Below are 24,977 nucleotides of genomic sequence, written 5' to 3'. Positions count from 1 at the left end.
CCCGGTTTCCCCAATTGTTAACCTTACACTACTACGGTATATTTATCACAACTAATGAAACAATATGAATACACTATTAAGTAAATTCCATTCTTTATTCAGATTTAGTTTTTATCTAATATCCTTGTTCTGTTCCAGGATCCCATCCAAGTTATCACATTACATTTAGTCATTGTTCCTTTAGCCTCCACCGGTCCGACCGTTTCTCTGGATTTCCTTGTTTTGGGGGGTATGTCTCAGAATGTCCCTTTTTTGGGACTTATCTGATGTGTTTATCATGGTTTTTGTAAGAAACACCTCAGAGGTGAAGTGTCATCCTCACCACATCATATTGAGGGTGCATACTATCACCTTGACTTTTCACTGCTGATTTTGACCTTGGTCACCTGGTAACGCTTGTCAGGTTTCTCCACTACAAAGCGACTTCTCTTACCCCCTTTTCCATACTGCTCATATGTACAGAGGTTTCAGGATTGTTAACCCAAACCCCTTTAAGAAACTTTACCAACTACAGTGCTAACATACCGTTCCTTCTGTCTTTAGTCTTATTTTTCAGGCACCTTTCTCCTCACTGGCCTGTGCAGCTGTTTCCTCTTTAGGTTGAAATTAGTTGTCAACGCTTTAAAATTAGATGTCACAGATCTGATTTCCAGCTTCTCAGAAAATTGGCAAATTTAGAAAGATTGTCTCACACTCTCCAATGGCAAGAATCAGCTGGAACTTTACATGGGAATGTCCCCCAGTTCAACAGTCCTCTCCGAGCCTGCTTCACTCCTTTCACTGCCTTGTCCTGGAAGGCCTTTGAGTTTGCAACCCTTGATAAACTGTGGAGCAGGGAGACCAAGAATAGCTGACTTATGGAAGCTTGGAAGGAAGATGTGCACTAGGCAACCATTTGTGGACGGACTTCAATACCGCAGGCAGCTCGTGGTTGCTGAAAATCTTCCCTGGATTACTTACTTTTTGACTTCTTAAAAAATAAAATAGAAACAAAAAACAGAAATAGCACACCAGGCTGTCATTTAATATACATCTGTTTTGTAGTAGCCAGTTGCGGCTGAATACTACCGAAAAGAAGTGACAGACATAACCCATTCCAGGAGTTAAAGGCAGGACAATGCAGGTTGGATTTTGCTGCTCCCTGGCTATGCTAGAGTTCAGCTTAGTAGTGGCCTTTGACTGTGCTGGTGGCCTCTGCTAGTGTTGAAGTTGGAACCCACAGAATACCGATGCTCATGGCCCCGGGGATGAACACATCCCTCTAGCACCTAGTAGTTTCCCTGACAAAGTTCATCCCTGTATCCAACTAAACATTCCCTTTCAATTCACGACTCCTGCTTCTAATAAAGCTTTTCATCAACATAAAGAACTTCTCAGTATTCAGAATAGGAGAGGATACTGATGGCTTTTCCAATTTTTGTCAGAGGATTGTTCTTGGAAGCAACTTTATTTGCTGATAATGTATCAAAAAAATCAGGCAAACCTTGTTACATAATCTTGGATTTCTAACTTCTCTGAATTTTCGCTTTCACTTTTTTTTAAAAATATATATATCTTTATTGATTTTGGAGAGAGGAAAGGAGAGGGAGAGAGAGACAGAAACATCAATGATGAGAGTCATTGATCGAGCCCGCAACCCAGGCATGTGCCCTGACTGGGAATCGAACCCCGATCGCCTGGATCCTAGGTCGACGCTCAAGCGCTGAGCCATGCCTGGCTGGGCTCGCTTTCATTTTTGTAGAACGATTCCGTTAAACCAGGGCTACACAAGGTGGACGCGTATGTTGCATTCATGAGATGTTGATGCCATTCAAAAGTTCAAGTGCCTCTATGTCTTATTTACCCTATATTCTCAGTTATTGAACTTTATAGAACAGGTACATAAAAGAAGTTACTTTTCTTTAGTATAACCTTGCTAGGAATAGCCCCAATGGATGATCTGTGTTTCACATAATCATGACTAAAATTTCTTGGCTAAGCCAATCATGGAAATGAGGGAACATGTGGGGACTTTTTGACTTAAGTTCAGGTGCAAGACTCTTGTTCTTCTTCCACTAGTCAATGTTATATAGAAACACAGTATCTACATTAGGGCACCTGATCCCAAACAGTTCCTTTTTAAATTAAAATTTAGATATCTTTGCCAAGCTAAAAAGTAATGGCTATTTTAAGAACTAGTCTGAAACAATCTATGAGACAGTACACAGTGAGGCCTTGACCCAGTAAGATGAGAGTTCTGGTTTTCAAAGCTGTATCTGTGATGTTCTTTACATTAACTAGGATTAACTAGCTACTTTTGAGTAGCTAGAGAGTTGCCTTCCACATGTGTTTTTTTTTCCCAGTCCCAGATACAACTTTCTGTCATAAAAGCCAAATTCCTTAAACAAAAGTCAACTGGCTGTTGCAAAGACCTAGGATTGGACCAGGCTTCAAAAGTTTTACTGTTTACCCAGAATATGAGAGGAATGGCTGGGGTACTGTGCTGATTTCCAGAACATTCACGTTTCCCCCCCTTCCAATAATGCCTCTTTAGAGAGTAAAACTGTGAGTCCCATCGATGTTATATAGGAAAGTTTCACCGATTTCAAATATTAGACGCAGCTCTGCAGTCAAGGTTAATAGCTTAAAGCCCAATTACTGTAACACACTGTATGATCCCATTTATATAAAAACTCAAGAAAATGCAAACTAATCTACAATGACAGAAAGCAGATCAGTGGCTACTTGGGCATGTGGGAAGATGAGAGGCATGAGGAAACTTTTGGGAGCAAAGAATAGGTTGACTATTGTGACTGTTAATGACTTCATGGGTGTATCCTATGTGAAAGCTTATCAACTGTGCACCTTAAACATGTGCAGCTTTCTATATGTCAATTACACTTCACTACAGGTATCTTTTTTTTTTTAAAGATCAAATACTCAGTAGGTTAGGAAACAATCAATCTACTTGGGTGGCCATTGTGGAAAGACTATACCACATTTCTGAGTAACATGCTGAGGGACCCATTCTCTTTTCCACTGAGGCTGTACAAAAAGATAAAATGTAGCATGAAGAGTTTTAGGCTGAACTCGAATAGAAGATGCAGGATGAGCCACTCTCCTGAAATATGAAGGGTCTGTGGCACCGAGGACAGAAGCCTGCCTTTTAAACTCCAGACCCAGACTATCAGATAACAACTAAGACTGTTTACTTAAGTGGTCCAGCTGTACCATTTCAGAACTATGGGGCAGTGAAAGAAAGTAAAAACAAACACTAATTAAATTTTAAAAATTTATTTTCTTTTCTTTTTCTTTTTTTTTCTGTTGTTGTTTTGTTCTTGAGATGGCTACACCACCAGACAGAACAGGGCCCTCATATGTAATGCCTGTGCAGGGCTGCAACTCCTTTAAAACATTAAGATCTGCTTTGGGCTTCCCGCTCCCACCTCATCCCTATGAAGTCAAATAATTTCCCCATTTTTTAGTAAAATACAGTTTAGCCCTGTAAACACTTTTTTCCATATTCCCACCCTCTCTTGTTCGCTCATGTCTGTGGGTGAAACATAAAAAAATCTTAAACTAAAACTTAGAATATACATTTATATCCCACTCACCCCAATTTTGGTTCTTCTCTTCATGGCTGATGATAACCCACCGTGGACTGGAAGTGGATTGAGATTCAATACGGTAGTCAGAGTTGGGACATACATGAATGTGGCCCTAGCAGGCCCTAGTATCACAGACGCGACCATGATATAAAACAGAAAAGGCTCCCTGTTTATTCCTCCCTGGCCAAACAACTCCAAAGGCGATAAGCAATGGCTGGGGCGGACGGGAAAAATTCCTCCTCACTTTCGTAAAAGAGAAGGGGAAGCGGGAAAGAAGGGAGGATGGGAGAGAAAGGGGGCAAAACAATAACCAACCTTGAGACGATCCCGACCCTTTCTTCTTCCGACTGCAGCTAATTAATTCACTTGAATTGCCATTTTCCCTAAGTAACCTTTTTGTTTCACAGAAAGCTGGTACTTTTATTTTTCTGCGTATGCACATGCGTGTTAGCATGTGTGTGTAGGTACGCGTATGTATGCGTGTGTGTCATTTGCTACCAGGCAGATGTTTTAGTTCTGGTTTCAGTTTAGTTTTCCTTTTTTATTTCCTTAAAAATTATTTTTCCTTTTAGAAACAAGTTCACCAGGAAACCAGCTCCCCTCCCACCACGCCAGACAGGCTGCAGCCATCTTTTTAAAAACGGTGCTGATCTCCCTCACATCCCCAAACAGGAACTCCTCAGGACGCCTCGGAAGGCTGGAGTCTCTCCCTGTCTGGTGGGACGCCCTGGTGGCGGTGAAGGCCCCTCTGCCACAATGGAGGTTTCTGATTGTGGGACACAGTCTGGTTTTTGTTTTCTTCCTGTCTTCTAATTAAAAAAGACATTCCTACAAGAGAGAAAAGACAGTCAATATCTGTAGTCCAGAAGATAGTGAGCATTTTATTCAGTCAAGGCAGAAGTGTCTATACTTGCTCAGGCACCTCATTCCGGCCTGTCATAAGAACTCATTAAAAAAAGGAAGTTGGATTTTTTTTACTTGTGATCTCAAGTGAGCTACTGTTTTAGTGAAATACTGCCTTCAGTGCTTTTCTGACCCTGAGGGTGCTGTGGGAACTGGGGACCATATGTGGGGGGGTAAGCCAGTAGGTCCAGGATGCCCACTCCAAACCAACCAGAAAATCTCCATTTCAGTCTATTAAATATTGGGGTTTCATATAAGATTTTATTTTAAAACAAGGCTTTGCCTGGTAAAATAAGTTTAAAAAACAGTGATTTGGACTCCCTGAAAAGGATGCTACTGTAAAAGTATTAAGTAGAGTGGTTAAAAGTGAGGACTCTGGCAGCAGAGTATCTATTTGAATTGTGGCACTATCAGTTACTGTGACATCAAGCAAACTGTTTAGCACCTTGCAACTTCAATTTCCTCATTTGTGAAATGGAAATAATAATAGTAAATAAGCCAGGGCACTGTATGGGGATTATCTTAGTCAATACATATAAAGCACTTAACACTACCTGACACATAGTAAGGGATCCATGAATGTTAGCTATGAACATTCACAGCCGTCCATACAGTGTGTATCAATGTTAGCTTTTATAGACACTGCAAAACCTAAGAATCCCAAATGATATCACTATTCCTTACAGAGTGCAGAAATGATTTCTGGTGTGGTGAGGCATGTGGAACAGCACCTTCACCCACTAATGCTTGTTTTTGGTTTTTTTAATCCTCACCCGAGGATATTTCTTCTAATGCTTTTCAGAGAGAGTAGAGGGGGGGGGGGGAGGAAAAATCAATGTGAGAGATACATCAACTGGTTGCCTCCTGCATGCACCCCGACCGGGGCCAGGGATCAAACATGCAACCGAAGTATGTGTCCATGGATGGAACTGAACCTGGGACCCTTCAGTCCATGGGCCAATGCTCTAACCACTGAGCAAAACCGGCTAAAGTACCTACGAATGCATTTAACCACAGAAACCTCCAGCGAGAGTGCTATACATGCATGGAGGACTGGCTCCTAACAGAATAAATTCTGCTTAAGACGTCAAAGCATGGGCTTAGAGGAGAGTTCCCTTTTTTCTCAGTCAAGAAATGGGTACCCTCCTCCCACTACCCAGTCCTTTCCTTTCTTTCCTCAGCTCAGCGTCTTGATTTGCTTCAGTATCAGGAGACAGAAAGCATATGGACAAAGCTGATGAGCAGGAGCTAGACAGAGATGTCAGCTCCTCTCCTAGACCTCCTGCCATGATCAAAACCTGGCATTTCAGTGTTTAAATTGTAAGTGATAAAAATAAGCATCTTTGCTCTTTCAATCTGAAAGGTCAGTTTTAGGAGAGTGGTATCATGTAGCATGGTAAACTTTAGGTTGGCACTGTTTTCCTCAAAGTGCCAGGTTAAAAAATACTTGTTTGTTAACCACACATACTGACAGTCCTAGGAGTGTCCGTAAGGGGAAGAGGGGAGGAAATTTTTTTGAGATACTCTTCAGTAGTAACTTTCTTATGGGGGTGAAATGGCATCCGAAAGCATCCGAAAGAAGCTAGTTGCCTTGGGCCAAGGAAATCAGGGCCCTGCATTTCCCAGCTATTCAGAAGTGTTAAACTGTTAGGTCTTTTCCTGACTCTAGCTATCATACGAGTCCCATGATGGGCATTAAAATCTATGTCCAGCCTTGGTCAGTGTGGCTCAATTGGTTGAAGCATCATCCCATACACCTAAGGGTCATGGGTTCGATTCCCAGTCACAGCACATCTCCAGGTTGCAGGTTCAATCCCCGGTCAGGGTGGGTGCAAGAGGCGGCATTGATGTTTCTCTCTCACATTAATGTTTCTCTCCCCGCCCCCCCCCCACACTATCTCTAAAATCAATAAAAGCATATCCTCAGGTGAGGATTTAAACAAACAAACAAACAAACAAAAAATACCTATGTCCACCCCAAGCATTCTGACAGCCAGAGGAAGCCTGAGAACAATATACCACTCACCTGGGTGACAGGCACAGTGCAGGAGTGTGAGCTATCGAAACAACCTGGTGAAGTCCCTCAAGGCCCAGCAAACTTGTTTACATTCCTCAGCACTAGAAAAGAAAAGGTAGGTTGATCCCTAACTGATAACAAAGATATAATGCTCTGAAAAATAACTGCAACACTGACTCTGCTTCCAATTTTTCTGTAACTCAAGGGTTAATATTAACTATTGTGTATGAGAATAATTATAAGCTTTGTGGTCCTTAAAGAATGGATTTTGGAGAAAAATTGCCTAGGTTTGAACCTTGGCACCACTGTGTCCTTGGGCAAGTTACCAATCTGCCTCAGTTTCTTCATCTATTATCTGCCTCAGAATGTTTTGAGAATTAAATCAGTTCATAAATGTAAAGCACTAACAGCAGAGTAGTGAACAGAATAGTATTCCACAATTGTAGGCTGCCTACAACAAAACCTGGTTAAAGTCCTTGACAAAAATATAAAAAAACCAGAAACCCCAAAGTAAAAAAAGCAAGCATATTCACCTAAGGCCAATTATTTTCATTCTAGACCTGAGCTAACTTAAGTACCCTGGTTTCCTCATTCTCTTCCAAAGGCAGATTTTGTTTACAAAGCCCAGTTCAGCAACTAAGATTCTATCAGTCATCGATTTTCTAGTTGAACAGGCTGTTCAGGGTTTCCTCCTGTGGGAGGAGGAAGCAGGTCCTTAGGCAAGCACTGAGATGCTAAGGTGGTATGAATAGCCCAATATCATCTGACCCTATATTCTCAAAAGGCCTCCTTTGTCCAAACTGTGGAAAAGGAAGTGCTTCCTAATATGCTCACCTTTCTGTGGCCCTCTCTTTGGTTCAGAAAAACTCAGGGAGGATTCAATGTGAGAAGAAAGCTCCTTCTTCTCATAATGGTCAAACACCAGGGAAGAAACTGCTAACAGTGATCCAAAAGGAAAGGAACAATGACAGCTATCCCCTTAAGTGCCCACATCTGGACTTCCTCACCTACTATAAGGTCTGAAACATTAAGAAACTTGATTTAGACTCCAGGACTTGATTCGACAGAATATCCTAGAAACTTTCTTTCAGTCTCTCTCCATCCTAAAAATGTAATGAAAGTGAGGAAGGTCTTCTGGTTTTATCAGAATTTTGCCATTTGTTCTTTGTGAATTTAACATGCTTCAATAAGGGCATAACATTTCTCAGTCTATTTCCAAATCAATACTGACTTTTAAGGAGGCAGCTGGGGTGAGTGCCCATATCACTCATGTTCCCAATGTCATGAAGGAGGAAGATACATAACCCAAGAGAAGCCACTGTGTGGTGTGCTGTAAGGGAATAAGACAATAGGAAATAGTTAAACTTGCTGGAGGCTCAAGAATTTTTTGCTATCCTGATGCCTTACATGTTTTAAATTCTATCCTTCTTTAACCAGAGATCTTGATTTAATCTGGAAGAAAAATGATAACTCTATCCTTAGCCTCTTTTGTGGCACATGAGAAAAAGTTCCAAAATGCAAGTATAGAACTATGGTGAGACAGGGTTGAATGAAGGACAGGCCACAGTGTCTCAAATCAGCTCAGTTTCTGCTCCCAATCCTATCAACAACTGCTTTGGTGTTAAGAGTTTCAGCCAAATGTTTAACCTAAGTGTCCTTGGTGATTAAGCCCAAAGAACTGAATTTTTAAAAACCTAAAAGCTAGAGCTATTTTCTGTTTTCTGCCTTAGTCCTCTCTCTCTTCTCCATCCACCCATCTACATAAAGCTGCCACTATTTTTCTAGGTTTTATTTTCTGGCTTCTAGTCCTACAACCCCAATCTGTCCACCATACTTTGATAAGTACCATTTGAAAAACAGGCTTGGACTTGCTGAAATGACACTGAACCAGTTCACCCTCCCTGCTAGGATGGCAAACAAAGCAGCATGCTGAGGCAGGAGTTACAGATCTTAAAACCAAAAGGGAGACTGAGTCATGCATGGAATAGAAGGTTCAAGGGCAAAATGCATACTAAAGAATGAATTACTAAGAGGAGGTGAGCAATCTCAAACCCTTTCTCTAGTACCTCAACATTACCTCTTCTGTTCATTCGCCACCATTATGTCACAGCCTACTATAAGAGGAGCTGCAAAACTTGTTTAGCAACGAGATCCAGTAGGCCAGGTTGGTAGTGCACCTTATTTTCCCATAGACAGGGCAAAGATCACAGATAATTTTTGCTCACAGCACTGCATTATTGGGGTTCCTTTTCCTTGCCCCAAGATTTTAATTGAATTAGGGAATGTCTGTAACTTTTATTTCAGACTTACTCTATTGTTCTACCTGTTATATGTTAGCCAAGATGAAGGAATATGGACTTGGTGGAGTCTTATTCCAGAATGTGTGGGTGGTTGTCTTAGAGCTGGCAGGAAACATGCTCCAGCTAGTTTTGTAAGTACATAATGACATTCTGGCAGATTCTTTTCCAAGGAGAAAGTTAACATTCACTGATCACCTACTATGTGCCAGATCTCTAGATTTCCACTTGGTATCTCCTAATAACCCTATCAAATAAGTATCACTAAACCTATTTTACAGATGACTAAGCTGAAATTCAAAGTAACAGCCAGTAAGTGGCAAGATTCAAACCAACATCCTTGACTTTAAGCCCAGTCCTTTGTGGGTTCTCCCCAGTCTCCCAGTTGTTCTAAGGAAATCAGAGTCAATATGATTCTGCCTTTCTACTGACCAACATTAGTTGGAACAGATCAAAACAAAAGCAGAGAAGCCAACTGTTACACTGCCCCCCCTCCTGAGAGCTTGTAAGTGGAATACTAGTTTAATTGGGAAGATTCATAGTAAAAAGAAGTAAAATAATTTTGTAAGATCATCCCAGTCAATATATACCTCCTTAGTAGAGGGGAAATCCCCTTTTCTGGCAAAATATGTCACGAAGGCAGGCAGTCACGTTATTTTCCAGTCATGCATGTCACTTGATCTATGGCCAAAAGTCAGTTACTTCTGGGGCACGAAGTTAACCCACTTGGTAAACTACAAAATAGGACTCAAAGGTTTTGAATTTTAACCTTAACAAAATTATTGGAGATACTCTGGGAGATGAAAAAGTAAACCATTTTGAAAAATGACATTAAAACTTCTGATCAAGATAGCAGTGTAGGTAAATGTGGTACTCAAATCCTACCACAACCACATCAAAACTACAACTACAGAACCACCATCATTCAATACCACCTGAAGTCTAGCTGAATGGAAGTCCTTAACTAAGGATTTAAAGAAGAAGACATACTGAGATTGGTAGGGGGGTGGAAACGCAGAACTGGCTGGTCCCATACCCACACGTGGCGGTTTCAAATTGGGAGGGATTTCTTGGTTGCAGAGGTCCTCTCTGAGGAGAGAGAGGTCCCAGCCACACACCAGGCCACCCAGTCCAGGATTCCAGAGGCAGGAAGAGAAGTCCCCATAACTTTTGGCTGTAAAAACCAGTGGGGATTATGGCTGAGTGATACAGGGCTGCTGGAGTCCCATGCAGTTCCTCTTAAAGGGCCTGCTCATGGACTTAACTGACTCATTCCACCTGAGCTCCAGTGCAGCTTGAAAGGAACAAGGACATAGAAGAAGGAACAGAATTGTCTGGCATCAGGGTGAGAGCTGGAGGGGCAGCTTTCTGTCGGACATAAGTGTTGGCAGAGGCCATTGTTCCTTTTCTGAGCCCTCCCCCCACAGAGCCAGTAGGCAGGAGTCACATCTGAGTCTCCATCAATCTGGCTCACACTGTTTACTTTGTCCTAGTGATTCCCCGAGACCCAGCACCTATCAACTTCTGGGCCCACTCAAGCCGTTTCAAGGGGCTTTTCCATACAAATGGCCTCTCTTGCCTCATTCTTAGGACTTTCTTAAAATCTCTAAAACAAGTAGCATCTGGCCTCTATGTCTCTTGCTAAAAGGCCCCAAGCCCAGCATTAGAGGCAGCCAGCCTTGGTTCACAGTTTGGCCTTTCCTGGGCACCTCCAAGCCCAGCACAAGGAGCAGCCAACTGCAGATCGTTCTGTAGCTTGTGCCAGTGCACCCTGGACAAGTATGTCTGGACTAGTATGCAGTGGACAACTTCAGACCATGCTAGATTATAACCCTAAAATCTCCATGAGCAACACACACAAGGGGTGGACTCGGTGAGCACCAAAGCCCCACTGAAGCAAGTCCTGCTCCATAGGGTCCTCTCCAACACAGTTCTTCCACTGTAGTCACAGCCAGTCCTCACAGCCCATTGGCCTGGGGTTCAATCCCTCCCAGTGATGCCAATAGCAATCCAGGCTAAATTACAACAGGACAGTGCACACAGCCCACATAAGGGCGTACCTGGAGTGCTCAGATCAGGTGACTGGAAGGCTGTGCCACTGGGCCCTACATGACACCTATTATACAAGGCCATGCTACCAAGTCGGGGAGACATAGCAGCTCTACCTAATACATAGAAACAAACATAGGAAAGCAGCCAAAATGTGGACACAAAGAAACAGGTCCCAAATGAAAGAACAAGAGAAATCTACAAAAAAAGTACTAAATAAAATGGAGGCAAGCAAACTACCAGATACAGAGTTCAAAACAATGGCTATAAGGACTCTCAAGAAACTTACTGAGAATTTCAACAGCATAAAAAAAGAAAATCATAAAAAATAACCAGTCCGAAATAAAGAATATACTAACTGAAACGAAGAACAATTTACAGGGAATCAACAGTAAAGTAGATGAAACTGAGAATCAAATCTGTGATTTGGAATATGAGGAAGCAAAGAAACACCCAATCAGAACATCAAAAAGAAATCCCAAAATATGAAGATACTGTAAGGAACCTTCTGGGACAACATTAAGAGTGAGAACATTCGCCTCATGGGGGATGCTGGAAGAAGAGAAACAGCAAGAAATCAAAAACCTATTTAAAATATGACAGAAAACTTCCCTAACCTGGTGAAGGAAAGAAACATACTAGTCCAGGAAGAGCAGATAATCCCAAGCAAGATGAACCCAAAGACACCCCCACCAAAAAATATTATAATTAAAATGCAGAAGGTTAAAGACAGAGAATCTTAAAAACAGCAAGAGAAAAGCAGTTAGTTACATAGAAGGGAGCTCCCATAAGACTGTCAGCTGATTTCTCAATAGAAACTTTGCAGGCCAGAAGGAAGCGGCAAGAAATATTCAAAGTGATACAAAGCTATCAATTAGAATGGAAGGACATATAAACAGCTTCCAAGACAATAAAAAACTAAAGGAATTAATCACCACCAAACCAGTATTGCATGACATGTTAAACAGTCTTTTTAAGAAGATAAAAAGATAAAAAATATGAACCACAAAATGGCAATAAATACATCTATCAACAACTGAATATATAAAAACAAAATAAACAAACAAGCAGAACAGAGACTCACAGATACAGAGAACATTTTGAAGGCTGCCAGATGGGTTTGGGAGGATAGGTAAAAAAGGTGAAGGGATTAAGAAGTACAAATTGGTTGTCACAGAAGAGTCGCTGATGTAAAGTACAGCATAAGGAATAGAGTCAATAATATCCTAATAACTATGTATGGTGTCAGATGGGTACGAGATTTATCAGGATGATCACTTAGTAAGTTATATAATGTCTAATCACTAAGGTATACACCTGAAACTCATATAATATTGTATGTCAACTGTAACTGAAAAATAAAAATCATTAAAAAAAATTGAAAATAAAGAAAAATTCCATGATGGTGGCAGATTAAGAGGATAAAATATAGAAAAACCATCCTGAATAATCAACTGAAGGCTAGCTGGAGAGAACCTTTATAAATAGGGACGTAAAGTGGAGACAACATAGAGACTGGCAGGAAGTGTAGAGGCGCAAGAGGGCTAGCTGGGATGCAATAGGCAGCAACTGAAGTTCCAGAGGGATATCTCAGCTACAAGGGGCTCCTACTGGGAACTCTGGGGCGCAAACCCCATGTTGGGCTCCCCAGCCCAGAACACCAGAACTGAGAAAGGTGCCCACATGACAGCTGACTGTGAAAAGCAGCAAGGTTTCTGTCTGCCAAGGAGAGACAGCTGGAAATGCAGGCACCCTCTTAAAGGACCAACGCACAAAATTTCGTGTGCAGTCACTCACCTTGGGCTTTGGCAGAGAAAGGGCAGAGTGGACTAGAGCTGTGTGAGGAGAAGCCAGGGTTGCAAGCTTGGGGATACAGCTCAGAGGGTAGCTATCTGGATTCCTGTGCTGAGTCATTCCCCCAAGAGGACACCTTTCTCAGGCAGGCCTTTATCATCTAGGCAACTGTTGCCCCGGGGGTGGAACACACAGAGCAACTGCCCCACCCTGTTGGAATACCTCTTGCCCTACCCTGTGGAGTTTATGCTTTGTTGTAGTCTACAGCCTGAGGCTCATTAAGAGACTAACAATCAGCCTGCAGGCAGTAGTGGTTCTCTGGGTGCTTTGAGTCTTTGTCTTATCTGCTTCTGGACCCAGGGCTTGGAAAAGCAAACCTTGGTGAACGTCTTGGTCGTTTCCAAACGCACCTAGTCCCAGCAGAGGGAGCCACAAACTGTGGAGCACTGACAGCTCCAATCAGGGTACTGAAGGCCAGTCACAAACAATGTCTGACATTGGCCTGCTTCAGAGACCATCCAAAAAGACTGGAAGTCCTAGCAGATCTACTTAATAGATAGAAACAAACCCAAACAGGCAGCCAAAATGGGAAGACAAAAAAATAGGCCCCAAATGAAAGAACAACAGAATTCTACAGAAGAGGAGATAAATGAAATGGAGATAAGCAATCTATTAGATACAAAGTTCAGAATAGTGATTGTTAGGAGGCTCAACAATATGAGTAAGGATATGGAAACTATGAAGGTAATCAAGAAGGAATAAACAGATAAGGGGAAGCTGAGGACTGGATCAGTGAATGAGAAGACAAGAGTAGAAAAAAAATCATTCAACAGAGAACCAAAAAGAAAAAACAATGAAAAAGCAGGACAGTATAAGGGAGCTGTGGGACACCTGGAAATGTAACAATATTCGCATCACAGAATGCCAGATGATGTAGAAAGTAAGCAAGGGTTGGAGAACCTGTTTGAAGAAATAATGGTAGAAAACTTCCCTAGCCTGGTCAAGGAAAAAGTCACACAAGTTCAGGAGGCACAGAGAGTCCCAAGCAAAAAGGACCCAAAGAGGCCCACGCCCAGACACAGCATAATTGAAGTGCCAAAAATTAAAGACAAAGAGAGAATCTCAAAGACAGCAAGAGAAAAGCAACTTGTTACCTACAAAGGAGCTCCCATAAGGCTGCCAGCTGATTTCTCATCAGAAACTCTACAAGCCAGAAGGGAATGGCATGAAGTATTCAAGGTAATGAAAAGCAAGGATCTGAAACCAAGACTACTCTATCCAGCAAGGCTATCATTCAAAATAGATGGTGAAATAAAGAGCTTTCCAGACAAAGAAACAGCTAAAGGAGTTTATTACCACCAAAACAGCATTGTAAGAAATGTTAAAGGGACTGCTGTAATAAGAAGTAGGAATAGAGAAAGAGAGGAACATAGGCATAAAGAATTAAAATGGCAATAGATAAGTACCTATCCATAATAACCTTAAATGTAACTGGATTAAATGCTCCAATCAAAAGATATAGGGTAGCTGAATGGATAAGCAAACATGACCCAAACATATGATGTCTACTAGAGACCCACCTCAGAACAAAAGACTTACACACGCTGAGAGTGAAGAGATGGAAAAAAATTTCCATGCAAATGGAAATGAAAAAAAAAAAAAAAGCTGGGGTATCAATATTCATATCTGACAAAATAAGACTTCAAAATGAAGGCAATAACAAGAGACAATAAACGTCACTATGTAATACTAAAGGGATCGATCCAACAAGAGGATATAACCATGGTAAACATATATGCAACCAATATAGGAGCACCTAAATAAGTAAATAAAACTTCTGGAGGACTTTAAGGGAGAGAACAACAGCAATACAGTCACAGTAGGGGACTTTAACACCCCACTGACTTCACTGGATAGATCTTCCAGACAAAAAAATCAACATGGAAACAGTGACTCTAAACAACACACTAGATCAGGTGGATTTAACTGACATTTACAGAACATTTCACTCCAAAGCTGCAGAATATGCATTCTTCTCAAGTGCACATGGGGCATTCTCAAAGATAGACCACATGTTAGGACACAAAACAATTCTACAAGTTCAAGAAGATTGAAATCCTATCAAACATTTTCTCAGATACACTGCTGGTGGGAATGCAGACTGGTGCAGCCACTATGGAAGGAAAATAGTAGGGAGTTTCCTCAAAAAATTAAATATGGAACTGCCATTTGATCCAGTGATTGACCCCACATCTAGGAATAAATCCTGAAAAACCCAAAACACCAACCAGAAAGAATTTATGCACCCGTATGTTCATAGCAGCACAATTTACAATAGCTAAGATGTAGAAACAGCCTAAGTGCCCAACAGCAGATGAGTGGGTAAAAAATCTGTACATTTTCACTATGGAATACTATGCAGCTATAAAAAAGAAGGATCTCTTACCCGTTGAGACAGCATAGAGGAACAAGGAGAATATTATGCTAAGCGAAATAAGCCAGTCAAAAAAGGACAAGTATCACATGATCTTACTCATATGTGGAATCTAATGAACAAAACAAATCGATGAACAAAATAGATACAGAGACATAGAAGCATGGAACAGTCTGACGAATCTCGGAGGGAAAGTGGGAGAGAGTAATCTAAGAACTTATATGCATAACCCATGGACACAAACAATAGTGTGGTGAAGGTCTGGAGGGGAGAGTGGGTGCAGGGTGAAGTGAATCAATGAGGGGAAAAAAAAGCATATCTATAATACTTTCAACAATAAAGATAACTTTAAAAAAAAATAAAAAAATAAAAATAAAAATAATAAAATGACATTAAGAAATCAATTCTCAGAAAAGAAGATTAGCTCTAATTCCATTGCCTAAAATTTATAGTATTTTTTTTTCACTTATAAAAACTGAGTCTGGTTTTAATTATAACAGTATATCACATGGTCATGAAATAAATGCAAATAGTACAGAGGTTATGAAGTGAAAGTCTCCCTCCTCCCCCAATTCCTGATCCTAGCTGTGTCTTTCCAGAAATAACTTACTATGCATAAGGTACCATATATACATATATATACACACACATATATGGAAAATAAAACAGCTTTAAAAAGTACAAGTTAGCCCGGCCGGGCATGGCTTAGCAGCTGAGCATCAACCTAGGATCCAGGCGATCGGGGTTAGATTCCCGGTCAGCGCACATGCCTGGGTTGCGGGCTTGATCCCCAGTCGGGGGTGTGCAGAAGGCAGCTGATCAATGACTCTCTCATCACTGATGTTTCTATCTCTCTCTCTCCCTCTCCCTTCCTCTCTCTGAAATCAAAGATACATTAAAAAAAAAAAGTACAAATTAGTTCATTTATAATAGTATCAAAAAGAATAAATGCTTAAACTACAAAATGTTGCTGCAAGAAATTAAAGACATCAATAAATGGGAAGACATCTTGTGTCTTGTGCTTATGGTATGAAAGACTTAATATTGTTAAAATGTCAATACTATCCAAATCGATCTACAGATTTGCAATCTCTATAAAAATCCCAACTACTTCTTTTTGTGTGTGAAAATAGAAAATGTGGAATCTCAAGGGACCTGAATAGCCAAAATAATTTTGAAAAAGAACAAAGCTGGAGGTCTCTCACACTGCCCACGTTTAGGACTTAAGTCACGGTAATCAAAATGGCATGGTACTAACATAAAGACAGACACACAGTCCAATGGAATAGAATAAATAACCCAGAAAGAAATCCCTTGCATATATGATTTTCAATAAAAATGCAAAAAAAATAAAGTTGGACCCTTAACATCCTTCATATAAAAAAAACTAACTCAAAGTGGATCAAAGACTAAAAATATAAAACTCTTAGAAGAAAACATAGGGGAAAAGCTTCATGACATTAAGATTTATGATACCAAAAGCACAGGCAACAAAAGTAAAAATAGATATGGAGAAATCAGAACCCTATGTACTGTTGGTGGGAATATAAAATGGCCATTATGGAAAACAATATGGAGGCTTCCCAAAAAATTAAATAGAACTGCCACATAATCCAAATTAAAAAACAAAACAAAACAGAAAGTAGAATGATGGTTGCCAGGGGCAGCAGGGGGGGAGCAGAGAATAGGCATAGCTTCAGTTCTGCAAGATGAAAAAGTTCTAGAGAGTCACAACAATGTTAATGCACTTACACTACTGAACAGTACACTCAAAATGGCTAAGATGATCAATTCTGTGTGCATTTTATCACAATTAAAAATGAAAAAAAATTTAAGTGCAAGCTGGGTTATATGATATTGTTATCCCCTCCCCTTATACTTATTTTTCTGTGTCATATATGCATTTTTCCTTTTTTTAAAATTGCCTACTTACTATAGTCATACTGTTAATTATATAAGCATTGTCTATTGGTGGGCAATTGAAATATTTCCAGTTTTTTTCACTATTATCAACCTTGTTGCAACACTCATTCTTGGACCTATAAGTCATTCCACAACTGTATGAATATAAGCCACTGCCTAAAATTTAGTCAAAATTCTAAAGGAATATCAGGGCAAGGTAGCACACAGTTATAACATCCACTTTAAGTTGCTTTCATTATTATTATCATGGACCATAAAAGTTCCATAACCTTTGATTCAGTGATTTTAATGAAAATGGTCAAAAGAGGGAAAAGGCTAGATTTTCCATATTATCTATAACACTGAAAACAACAACAACAACAAAATCAAATGTCTACTAATAGAGGTACTGTAAGGAAATCAAGCAATACCTGTACAGCTATAAAACAGTAATTAGACTGTGTAGCTATATAAAATGATTATAATGTTCACAGTAAAAAACATACATTTATGTACACTTAACATTTTAACTGAGCTGTAAGCAAGTAGCTCATGGGCCTAATGCATCCCAGATAGATGTTTTGTTTGGTCTGCATGGAATTAGAATTTTAGTATCTTTAGGCACGACAAAAATTTTCCAATTTACTGCAGTCTATGTCACTCTATGTTTTACAACCAATGCTTCAACTATTCACACACCTGCTCAGTACATTTTTCTTTTAGAAGAAATAATGCTTCCACTTACTCATTAAGATCTTATAACAGTTAATATATATGTACAATAAAACTGATACACACATATACTCCATGGTGATATTTTCCCCAAGACTGGTTTCCAATGCCAATATGTGCAATTCAAGACTACATGGACACTAAACTGTGAATATACAAAGGCACGCAAGAAACATACTCCTGGGCAGATCTGTAACTAAGATAGTATAAGAAACAGAGATATATTTTTCTACACACCCCAGCAGCTGTTCATATTCCTTTAAAAAAAAAACAAAAACCACACCCAGCATCACTCACCTAGTGACTTGTTTGTGGAAATCTGTTAGTTGTTTGTGTGTCACTGTGACAGCTCCCACAGTTGTTTCCTTTGGCAAACCTTTCAAGGAATTCTCTAACCATCGACAAAAAGTCTGTACCAAGAAGAGGAATAAGAGTTTTTAAAGGAGGCAGGGTTTAACTCAACTAGGACTCTATAGGTAATAACAAAAACCTACAGGTTTTCCTTAGTAGCATTAGTGCTCCCAGTCTTGGAATCAAGTAAAAGAATTAACGAAAATACTATCGTTAGGTCTTCCAACCCTGTGGGGGTTGGAATGAGATACAAAGGCAAGCCTAGACTTCCCTTCAAAGGGGTAGCTGACATCATTTCAGAAAGAGCCTCTTCCTTGGAACGGAAGTCTCTACTAGATGAGGCTATTGTTCTGTTCCTGTCATTAAACATATCTAGTATTTAAAATATTAAATAGCTGCCAGAAACCTTCTGAGCATAAAAATCAAAAGCAAAGGCTCAGGTACCAGAAAGAGCAGGGACAAAAAGTATAATAAGTAAACATGTCAAAAAAGTATATATGTAATATAAATTCAGAAATTTCAGGATTTTTGGTTTATCTCTCTCATTAGAAGCCATGTCAATAAACGTTCCTTTGTGATACTCGCTGTTTTGGGGTTAGAAAGTTCTTTTGTTGTTTACTTTTGTTGCTATTTAAAAGAATTTACTTATGTCCAAAAAGGTCTCTTTATACCTTTCATTTGCACAAAAACTGCTTATTCTCACACCCCTTACTTCCTTCCTCTTCAAGCTAAAAATCAAAATTCTAGAGACTTCCTCTGGGTTCTTATTTTCAGTTAAATTATTGTTCTTTGGGTCAGTTCTAAATTTTCTTCATGTCTTTCTTAAGTAGGATGTACACTTTGGTTAGTTTCCAGCTAAATTTTTTACATTATATGTTTTCCCATTAGGTTAATTTATGATAACAGACCAGAGCAAAAGTAAATATTCCACTACAAATGCTTAAAAAGTACTGCATGGCTCAGCTGGTGTGGCTTAGTGGTTGAGTGTTGACCCAGGAAACAAGAGGTCACCAGTTCAATTCCTGGTCAGGGGACATGCCCCAGTTGTGGGCTTGATCCCCAGTAGGGGGCATAAAGGAGGCAGTCGATCGTTCGATGATGTTTCTCTCTCATCGATGTTCCTATCTCTCTAAAAAATCAATAAAAACATGTTAAAAAAAAAAAGTACTGCATGGAACTCTCTCCCTTCCAGGAGCAAGCCCGTCCCTTTCCCTTCTCTCTCTTCTTCCCTTTACCTTTCTCTCTCCTAAGCTCCAAGGGCCCTAAAGAAGGGCCTCTATAACTTGTATCCTGAGCCTATTTCTTCTACAGCTCACTTCTACATCTGTGACTTTGTAAATAAACTTTCTCTTATAGTTTGAGTCTTGGCTCAGAATTCTTTCTTAGCCAGACCTCAAGTACCGAGGTTGCTCAACTGAGGTCTGGTCTGACTCTACCAGTCTAACACACCTGGTGCCGTTTTTCGGTCACCAACAGTGTTATCATCAATGAGGATGTGATGAGGCCCTTAGAATCTGTACCACTGAACTGGATTATATGGGAAACAAGTGCAGTAAACCCTCATGTATAGGAAATTCAAAACTATTTGCAGGAAGCTAGTAAACAGACTTACATCAACTAGAGTGAACAGACGAAGGACAAAAAAGTTTAACAACTTCCTTGGACTCCCTGCTGGTCTTCCGACCCCTGCTGGTGCCCAGATGTCTGTGGTTGTCAATCACCTCTTGCCCCTCCCATTTATCCTTCACTTGACATAAAAGCTTGAACTCCGTACTTTCTTAAGATGGATTTGAATCACCACTAAAGCCTCCCACCTTCTTGGTTGGCACCTTCTCCACCAAAAAAACCTTTCCAAAAAAGTTTGGCATAATTTTCCAAATGCTGCCTTCAAGGAAGACAACACTCTACTCAAACAAAAAACAAGCAAGAGCAAAAGATTCAGGAAGAATCCTTAACTGACAAAGTTTTGGTATCCAAAAACCGCTCAAGAGTTAACTATAGTATCCCCCAAAATAAAAACAGTAAGAAACTAAACTAAAAAGCAAAGACTAACTAGCTTGCATATAATGAGCCTTGTCATCTTCCAGTAAAGGAATGTGAGAAATTAGGTAAAAAATACTGAATAAATTTGTCACAGGTGGGTATCCAAGAAAGAAAGGGGAGAACACAGGAAAGGGCTTTAATAGTTCACTCAAGTCAAGAGACAACTGGTATGTCATCTTCCATTGAAAAATTTGTGTTGAACTTTGAAAATGGTTATGATTAAGAAAGTATGCAAGAATGTAAATGTTCTTTGGACTTAAATCCTTAGTTACAATTTCAGTTTATTTATAGGGTATAGACAACCCAAATTTATGTAAGAGTTCCTTTACAGAAACTCAGTTGTAGTTGATGTTTACAGAAAACAATCACTTGATTTTTAAAAATATATCTTTATTGATTTCAGAGAGAGGAAAGGAGAGGGAGAGAGAGAGATAGAAACATCAATGATGAGAGTCGTCATTGATCGGCTGCCTCCTGCATGCCCCCAACTGGGGATCGAACCCACAACCCGGGCATGTGCCCTGACTGGGATTGAACCACGATCTCCTGGATCCTAGGTCAATGCTCAACCACCGAGCCACGCCCGGCCAGGCAAAAACAATCACTTTAAATTGCTTGACAACTCCTGGGTCTACTGCAAACTCTTAAGAGCACCTGGCTATGTGGTTTCTGTTCATGTCCAAACTTGCTATTCTCATTTTCTTCTTCTGTTAGCATTTAACTACATGTTTACAAATCAAGAATGTTTTTGTAAAATCAAATTTATATAATAAGTCTTTTGTTACTTGGAAACCAAGTATATTTGTAAAAAAGTGGAAAAGTATGGAAATTTTATTTCTCATGTCAAGGACTTTTAGAATTCAAGTTGTTGGTTCCCAGGCTCACAGAGTACTTTCTTCAGGAAAACACAAAAATACTACTGTATTAGATTGAAAAAGAACATATGTTTTGAACAACCAGCAATGGTAACTGTTGGTACTATTCATTCCTGAAGCACCTGAACTTATATGGAAGAACTGAAGAGTTATTTGATAAAACCAGTCACACAGGAGCCTCGGGGTTTGATAAGAATTAAGTTAATGTGGCTGTTTCTGAAGTATAAACTAAAAAAAAAAATGTTAGAAATCTATTAAGCATCTGTTGTCCATGTGAATGCTTTTTGTTTGAGCCTAAGATCAAGTAAAGCATATGCCCACTAAGACAATATACACTAATCACTGAATTTTGGAGATGAACACACTGGATCAGGCAGAACTTCTGGCTCAGTTACATTAGAGTCTAACAGTAAAAGTACACTCTTTTGTGAAACTGCTGAAATTGAGGCTAAGAACTGCCTTTGAGCCCAGGCGGGCATGGCTCAGCTAGTTGAGCACTGACCTAGGATCTAGGAGTTCGTGGTTTGGTTCCTGTACAGGGTACATGCTTGGGTGGTGGGCTCAATTCCCCAGTCAGGGGCGTGCAGGAGGCAGCCAATCAGTGACAACTCTCTCATCATTGATGTTTCTATCTCTCTCTCTCCCTCTCCCTTCTTCTCTCTGAAATCAATAAAGATAAAAAAAAAATTTAAAAAAAGAACTGCCATCAATGATATAAAGCAGGAGACAGTGTTAAGATATACATGTACTTCAAAGTTGTAAGATATTTATATATCTGAATCTTCTGGAAGACAGCTCCCTTTAACTAGGTCCAACTGTGTACTTTTTGGAACTGCTTTTATATTAATATTAAAAATTATAAATCCTATTCTAAAATAATTTACAGGTTATGTTACACTTCACTATGCTCAAAACTTTCATGCAGCACATATAACCTGATTTATGATCATGTGGCCCAGTAGTGAAATTTCTTAGACATTAGTGGATAGCCTAAAAAAAAATCTCCATGTTCAGGTGATAAAGAACTTGCTCGAAGAACTAAAACAGGAAGCGAATAAATCCAACAGGGAAACATATTAAGTATGTATTGTGGACTAGTTTCATACCCATATGCCTCTAGATGCTCTGACTAGATTTATTACCAGGGAACCATACAGTGCTATCTAAGGAGCTTAAAGTGAACTAACACTTCCTGAACCTGTAACACTATACAAGTGATACATGGGCATTTCCCACAAGTGAACAAATTTCTCACTGGATGGACACACAGCTGAATTCAATGCTTAGTATTCACTCCTGGTGATATATAAACCCTATGACAGTGACACAAATATGCTTTTGAGAACCCAGTGAAGGATGAATGGCCTCATACAGGCCTCTTTATCTAACAATTAAACTTAGCAATTTGCCTAAATTAGGTTCCATGAAAGTACAACAGGGCTGGTTTCAAAGTTATAGTTGGCCACAAGGAACCAAAGTTTAGGACTGGGAGAAATGGGTCCTTTATGAAAACACTCTTACCGGTCTGTCAACCTGCATGATCTCCCAGAGTACTTCGGCCACATCTGGTAAGGTGTAGGGAGGGAGACAAAAGCAGCATGTGTGGAGCAGCTGGCTTACAAGTTGCTGTCCAAGCTGGTTCATCACCTGTCCAATCAGTTCTTTCCGTAATTCAAAGTCCTCTTCATGCTGTAAGAAAACAGGAGCAATGGATAAGTTCTAATTTTATCTTTCCAAAGGCCAAGTACTCTTTCCCCTTTAATCTAGCACAGCATTTTCAACCAGTGTGCTACAAGAATTTTTAAAACATGCAATACCTGACTATTCAGTCAGGGACACTGACCTCTTTTCCCTTAGATTGTGAAGTAAAAAAAATGACAACAGCCAACATAACAATAGTGGTCCAGTGTGAATCAATCAAAATCATGCTTTTTTTTATTTGTTAGGTCAGCAAAAAAAAAAAAAATATTTTTTGGTGTGCTACAGAATTTTAGTAATTAGTTTATGTGTGCCATGAGATGAAAAGTTTGAAAATCGCTAGTCTAGCAATTTTCTTTCCCAGGGGAGAAAGTATATAATATTATAAAGCAGGTGTATTCAAAGGGTCCACCAAATGTTTTGTCATTAGGGAGAAAATATTGAGTTTAGTATCAAGGAAATGGGCCTGGGTTTCAGCTGAGATTAACCCTTAGATTTTTCATGAATAGAAGGCAAAAGAGAAACAATGGTTAAAGATTAAGGGCAGCAATTTTTTAAATCTTTTTTCTGTGAAAAATAACAAAGTATTCTTAGTTCCTTTTTAAAAACCAACTGAAATAAGAATCAAAGACTTCTATCATATATAACCTTTTCTATAAAAAAAATTCTTTCTTACAGTCTTTGAATACAAATATATTTCTAACATCTTGAAAAAAATAACTATTTTAAAACTGCCTTTCAGTTCGTTCTTTTTTTCTCTCTCCGTTTACTGCCAAACTTCTTAATAATAATTAGCTTATTCACATACTTACTTCTTTATTGCTGTCCTTATCTTCAATTCTAGTCCACATCTAGCCAAATCTACCTTTGAAAACTTTGTGAACCACTTTATTACTCAAGCCAAACAGGTCCCTTAATTGTCTACTAACACAGTTATTGCTATTCGGACTTTCTCTGATCATGATTTATACACTGTTATATCCTACCCACTCCAATCCATCCAAATTCTACTTGTAGCTTATGGCCCCTCCTCCAGAAAGATATTTCCAACCTATTTCTTTCCAAAGAATGTTTCCTCTTCTGATCTTGGAGCAATCATAACTTTTATAAACCATATGACAACCAACTACCGCCTTCTTGTTGTCTTTATACCTGTTTATCACTTTAACTAGACAACAAGTGGGGGCAAATATAATTTTAGACTTTTAAATCGTTTACAGCACTTAGTACAAGTTGTCTTAAATCTAATAGTTGGCATTTTGGTTAGTGATTGATTGGTCCACTATGGTATAGATAGGCCCAACCAATACAGATCAAATAAGGAGACAGATACCCCTAAAGAAACGAGGAAGCAAAATGAGAAGACAATGAGCTGCAAAGCAGAAAAGGTACAACATTTATACTTACATCATTGGCTACCCCGGTATGGATGAGGTCTCGTAGAAACCTCATGACACTACAGTTGGCATCCCGGTGGTCCAGGGTAGTAGAGGCAATGGCCCACTGTAAGATAGGGATGACCACCTGGCTCCTCAGCAAGGTAACAGGGCTACGCTGAATAAACCTGGTATGGAAAGACAGGCTAGGTATAAATGACAGGAAAAGGCTATAAAGGCAGCCAGGGGAAAAGGCAAAACTACAGAGAAAGGAAAAAGATCAGTGGTTGCTAGGATTTGAGGGGGAAGAAGGGATTAACAGGTGGAGCACAGGGAATTTTTAGGGTAGTAAAACTATTCTGTATAATACTATAATGGTGGATACTGTCATTATACATTTGTCCAAACCCATAGAAAGTACACCACCAAGAATAAAACCTAACGTAAGCTACAGACTTTAGGTGATAATGTGTCAATGTAGGTTAATTAATTCTAACAAATAAACCACTATGGTGAGGGATGCTGATGGGGAGGGAGATAATGGGGGTGGGGGAAGCAGGAGATACATGGAAACTCTTATTACTTTCCAGTGAATTTTCCACAAGGTTTCTCAGATCCTTTAATGTACATGGAGAATCTCCAAGAAAAACATACAATATTTTCCCAAGTTTTTTCCACCAGGTAACCATTTATACAAAGAACATCTCTAGGGATTAGTTTTTCAAGGAATATGGCCTGGGTAAACAGGTTGACAACTCACCCATATCAAATGGGGGGAAAAAGTTTTTTCTAACTTGTCCAAAAAACTAACAAAAAGTGTTCAATCCTGAGATGAAATAGTCAAGTCACTACTTTACATTTTTAAATGATAATATATATATTACAAATATAATTATATACATTTAATAAAGGTTTAATT

The 24,977-nt window shown here is 39.5% G+C and overlaps 1 protein-coding gene across 5 annotated transcripts in view; it reads right to left on the bottom strand.

Annotated features, from left to right (window-relative positions):
* Nucleotides 1–4,028: 4,028 nt before the first annotated feature.
* Nucleotides 4,029–24,977, bottom strand: part of TNPO3 (transportin 3) — an 86,404-nt gene continuing 65,455 nt past the window's right edge. For 4 of the 5 annotated variants that reach the window (XM_016213360.2, XM_016213361.2, XM_087821025.1 and 1 more), the window contains 5 exons: nucleotides 24,090–24,246; nucleotides 22,506–22,673; nucleotides 18,013–18,125; nucleotides 6,517–6,608; nucleotides 4,029–4,415 (listed from right to left, as the gene is read on the bottom strand). In XM_016213360.2, the coding sequence (XP_016068846.1) occupies nucleotides 6,548–6,608; nucleotides 18,013–18,125; nucleotides 22,506–22,673; nucleotides 24,090–24,246 (499 nt within the window). In that variant the 3' untranslated portion in view covers nucleotides 4,029–4,415; nucleotides 6,517–6,547. Of the gene's footprint in view, nucleotides 4,416–6,516; nucleotides 6,609–6,666; nucleotides 7,838–18,012; nucleotides 18,126–22,505; nucleotides 22,674–24,089; nucleotides 24,247–24,977 lie in introns of those variants that run through there. The other variant, XM_087821023.1, reaches the window with a different exon arrangement.

The sequence above is a fragment of the Miniopterus natalensis genome, chromosome 10 (assembly GCF_054644295.1).
Source record: "Miniopterus natalensis isolate mMinNat1 chromosome 10, mMinNat1.hap1, whole genome shotgun sequence".
Taxonomy (NCBI): domain Eukaryota; kingdom Metazoa; phylum Chordata; class Mammalia; order Chiroptera; family Miniopteridae; genus Miniopterus; species Miniopterus natalensis.
This window is presented reverse-complemented; position numbering and strand designations above follow the sequence as displayed.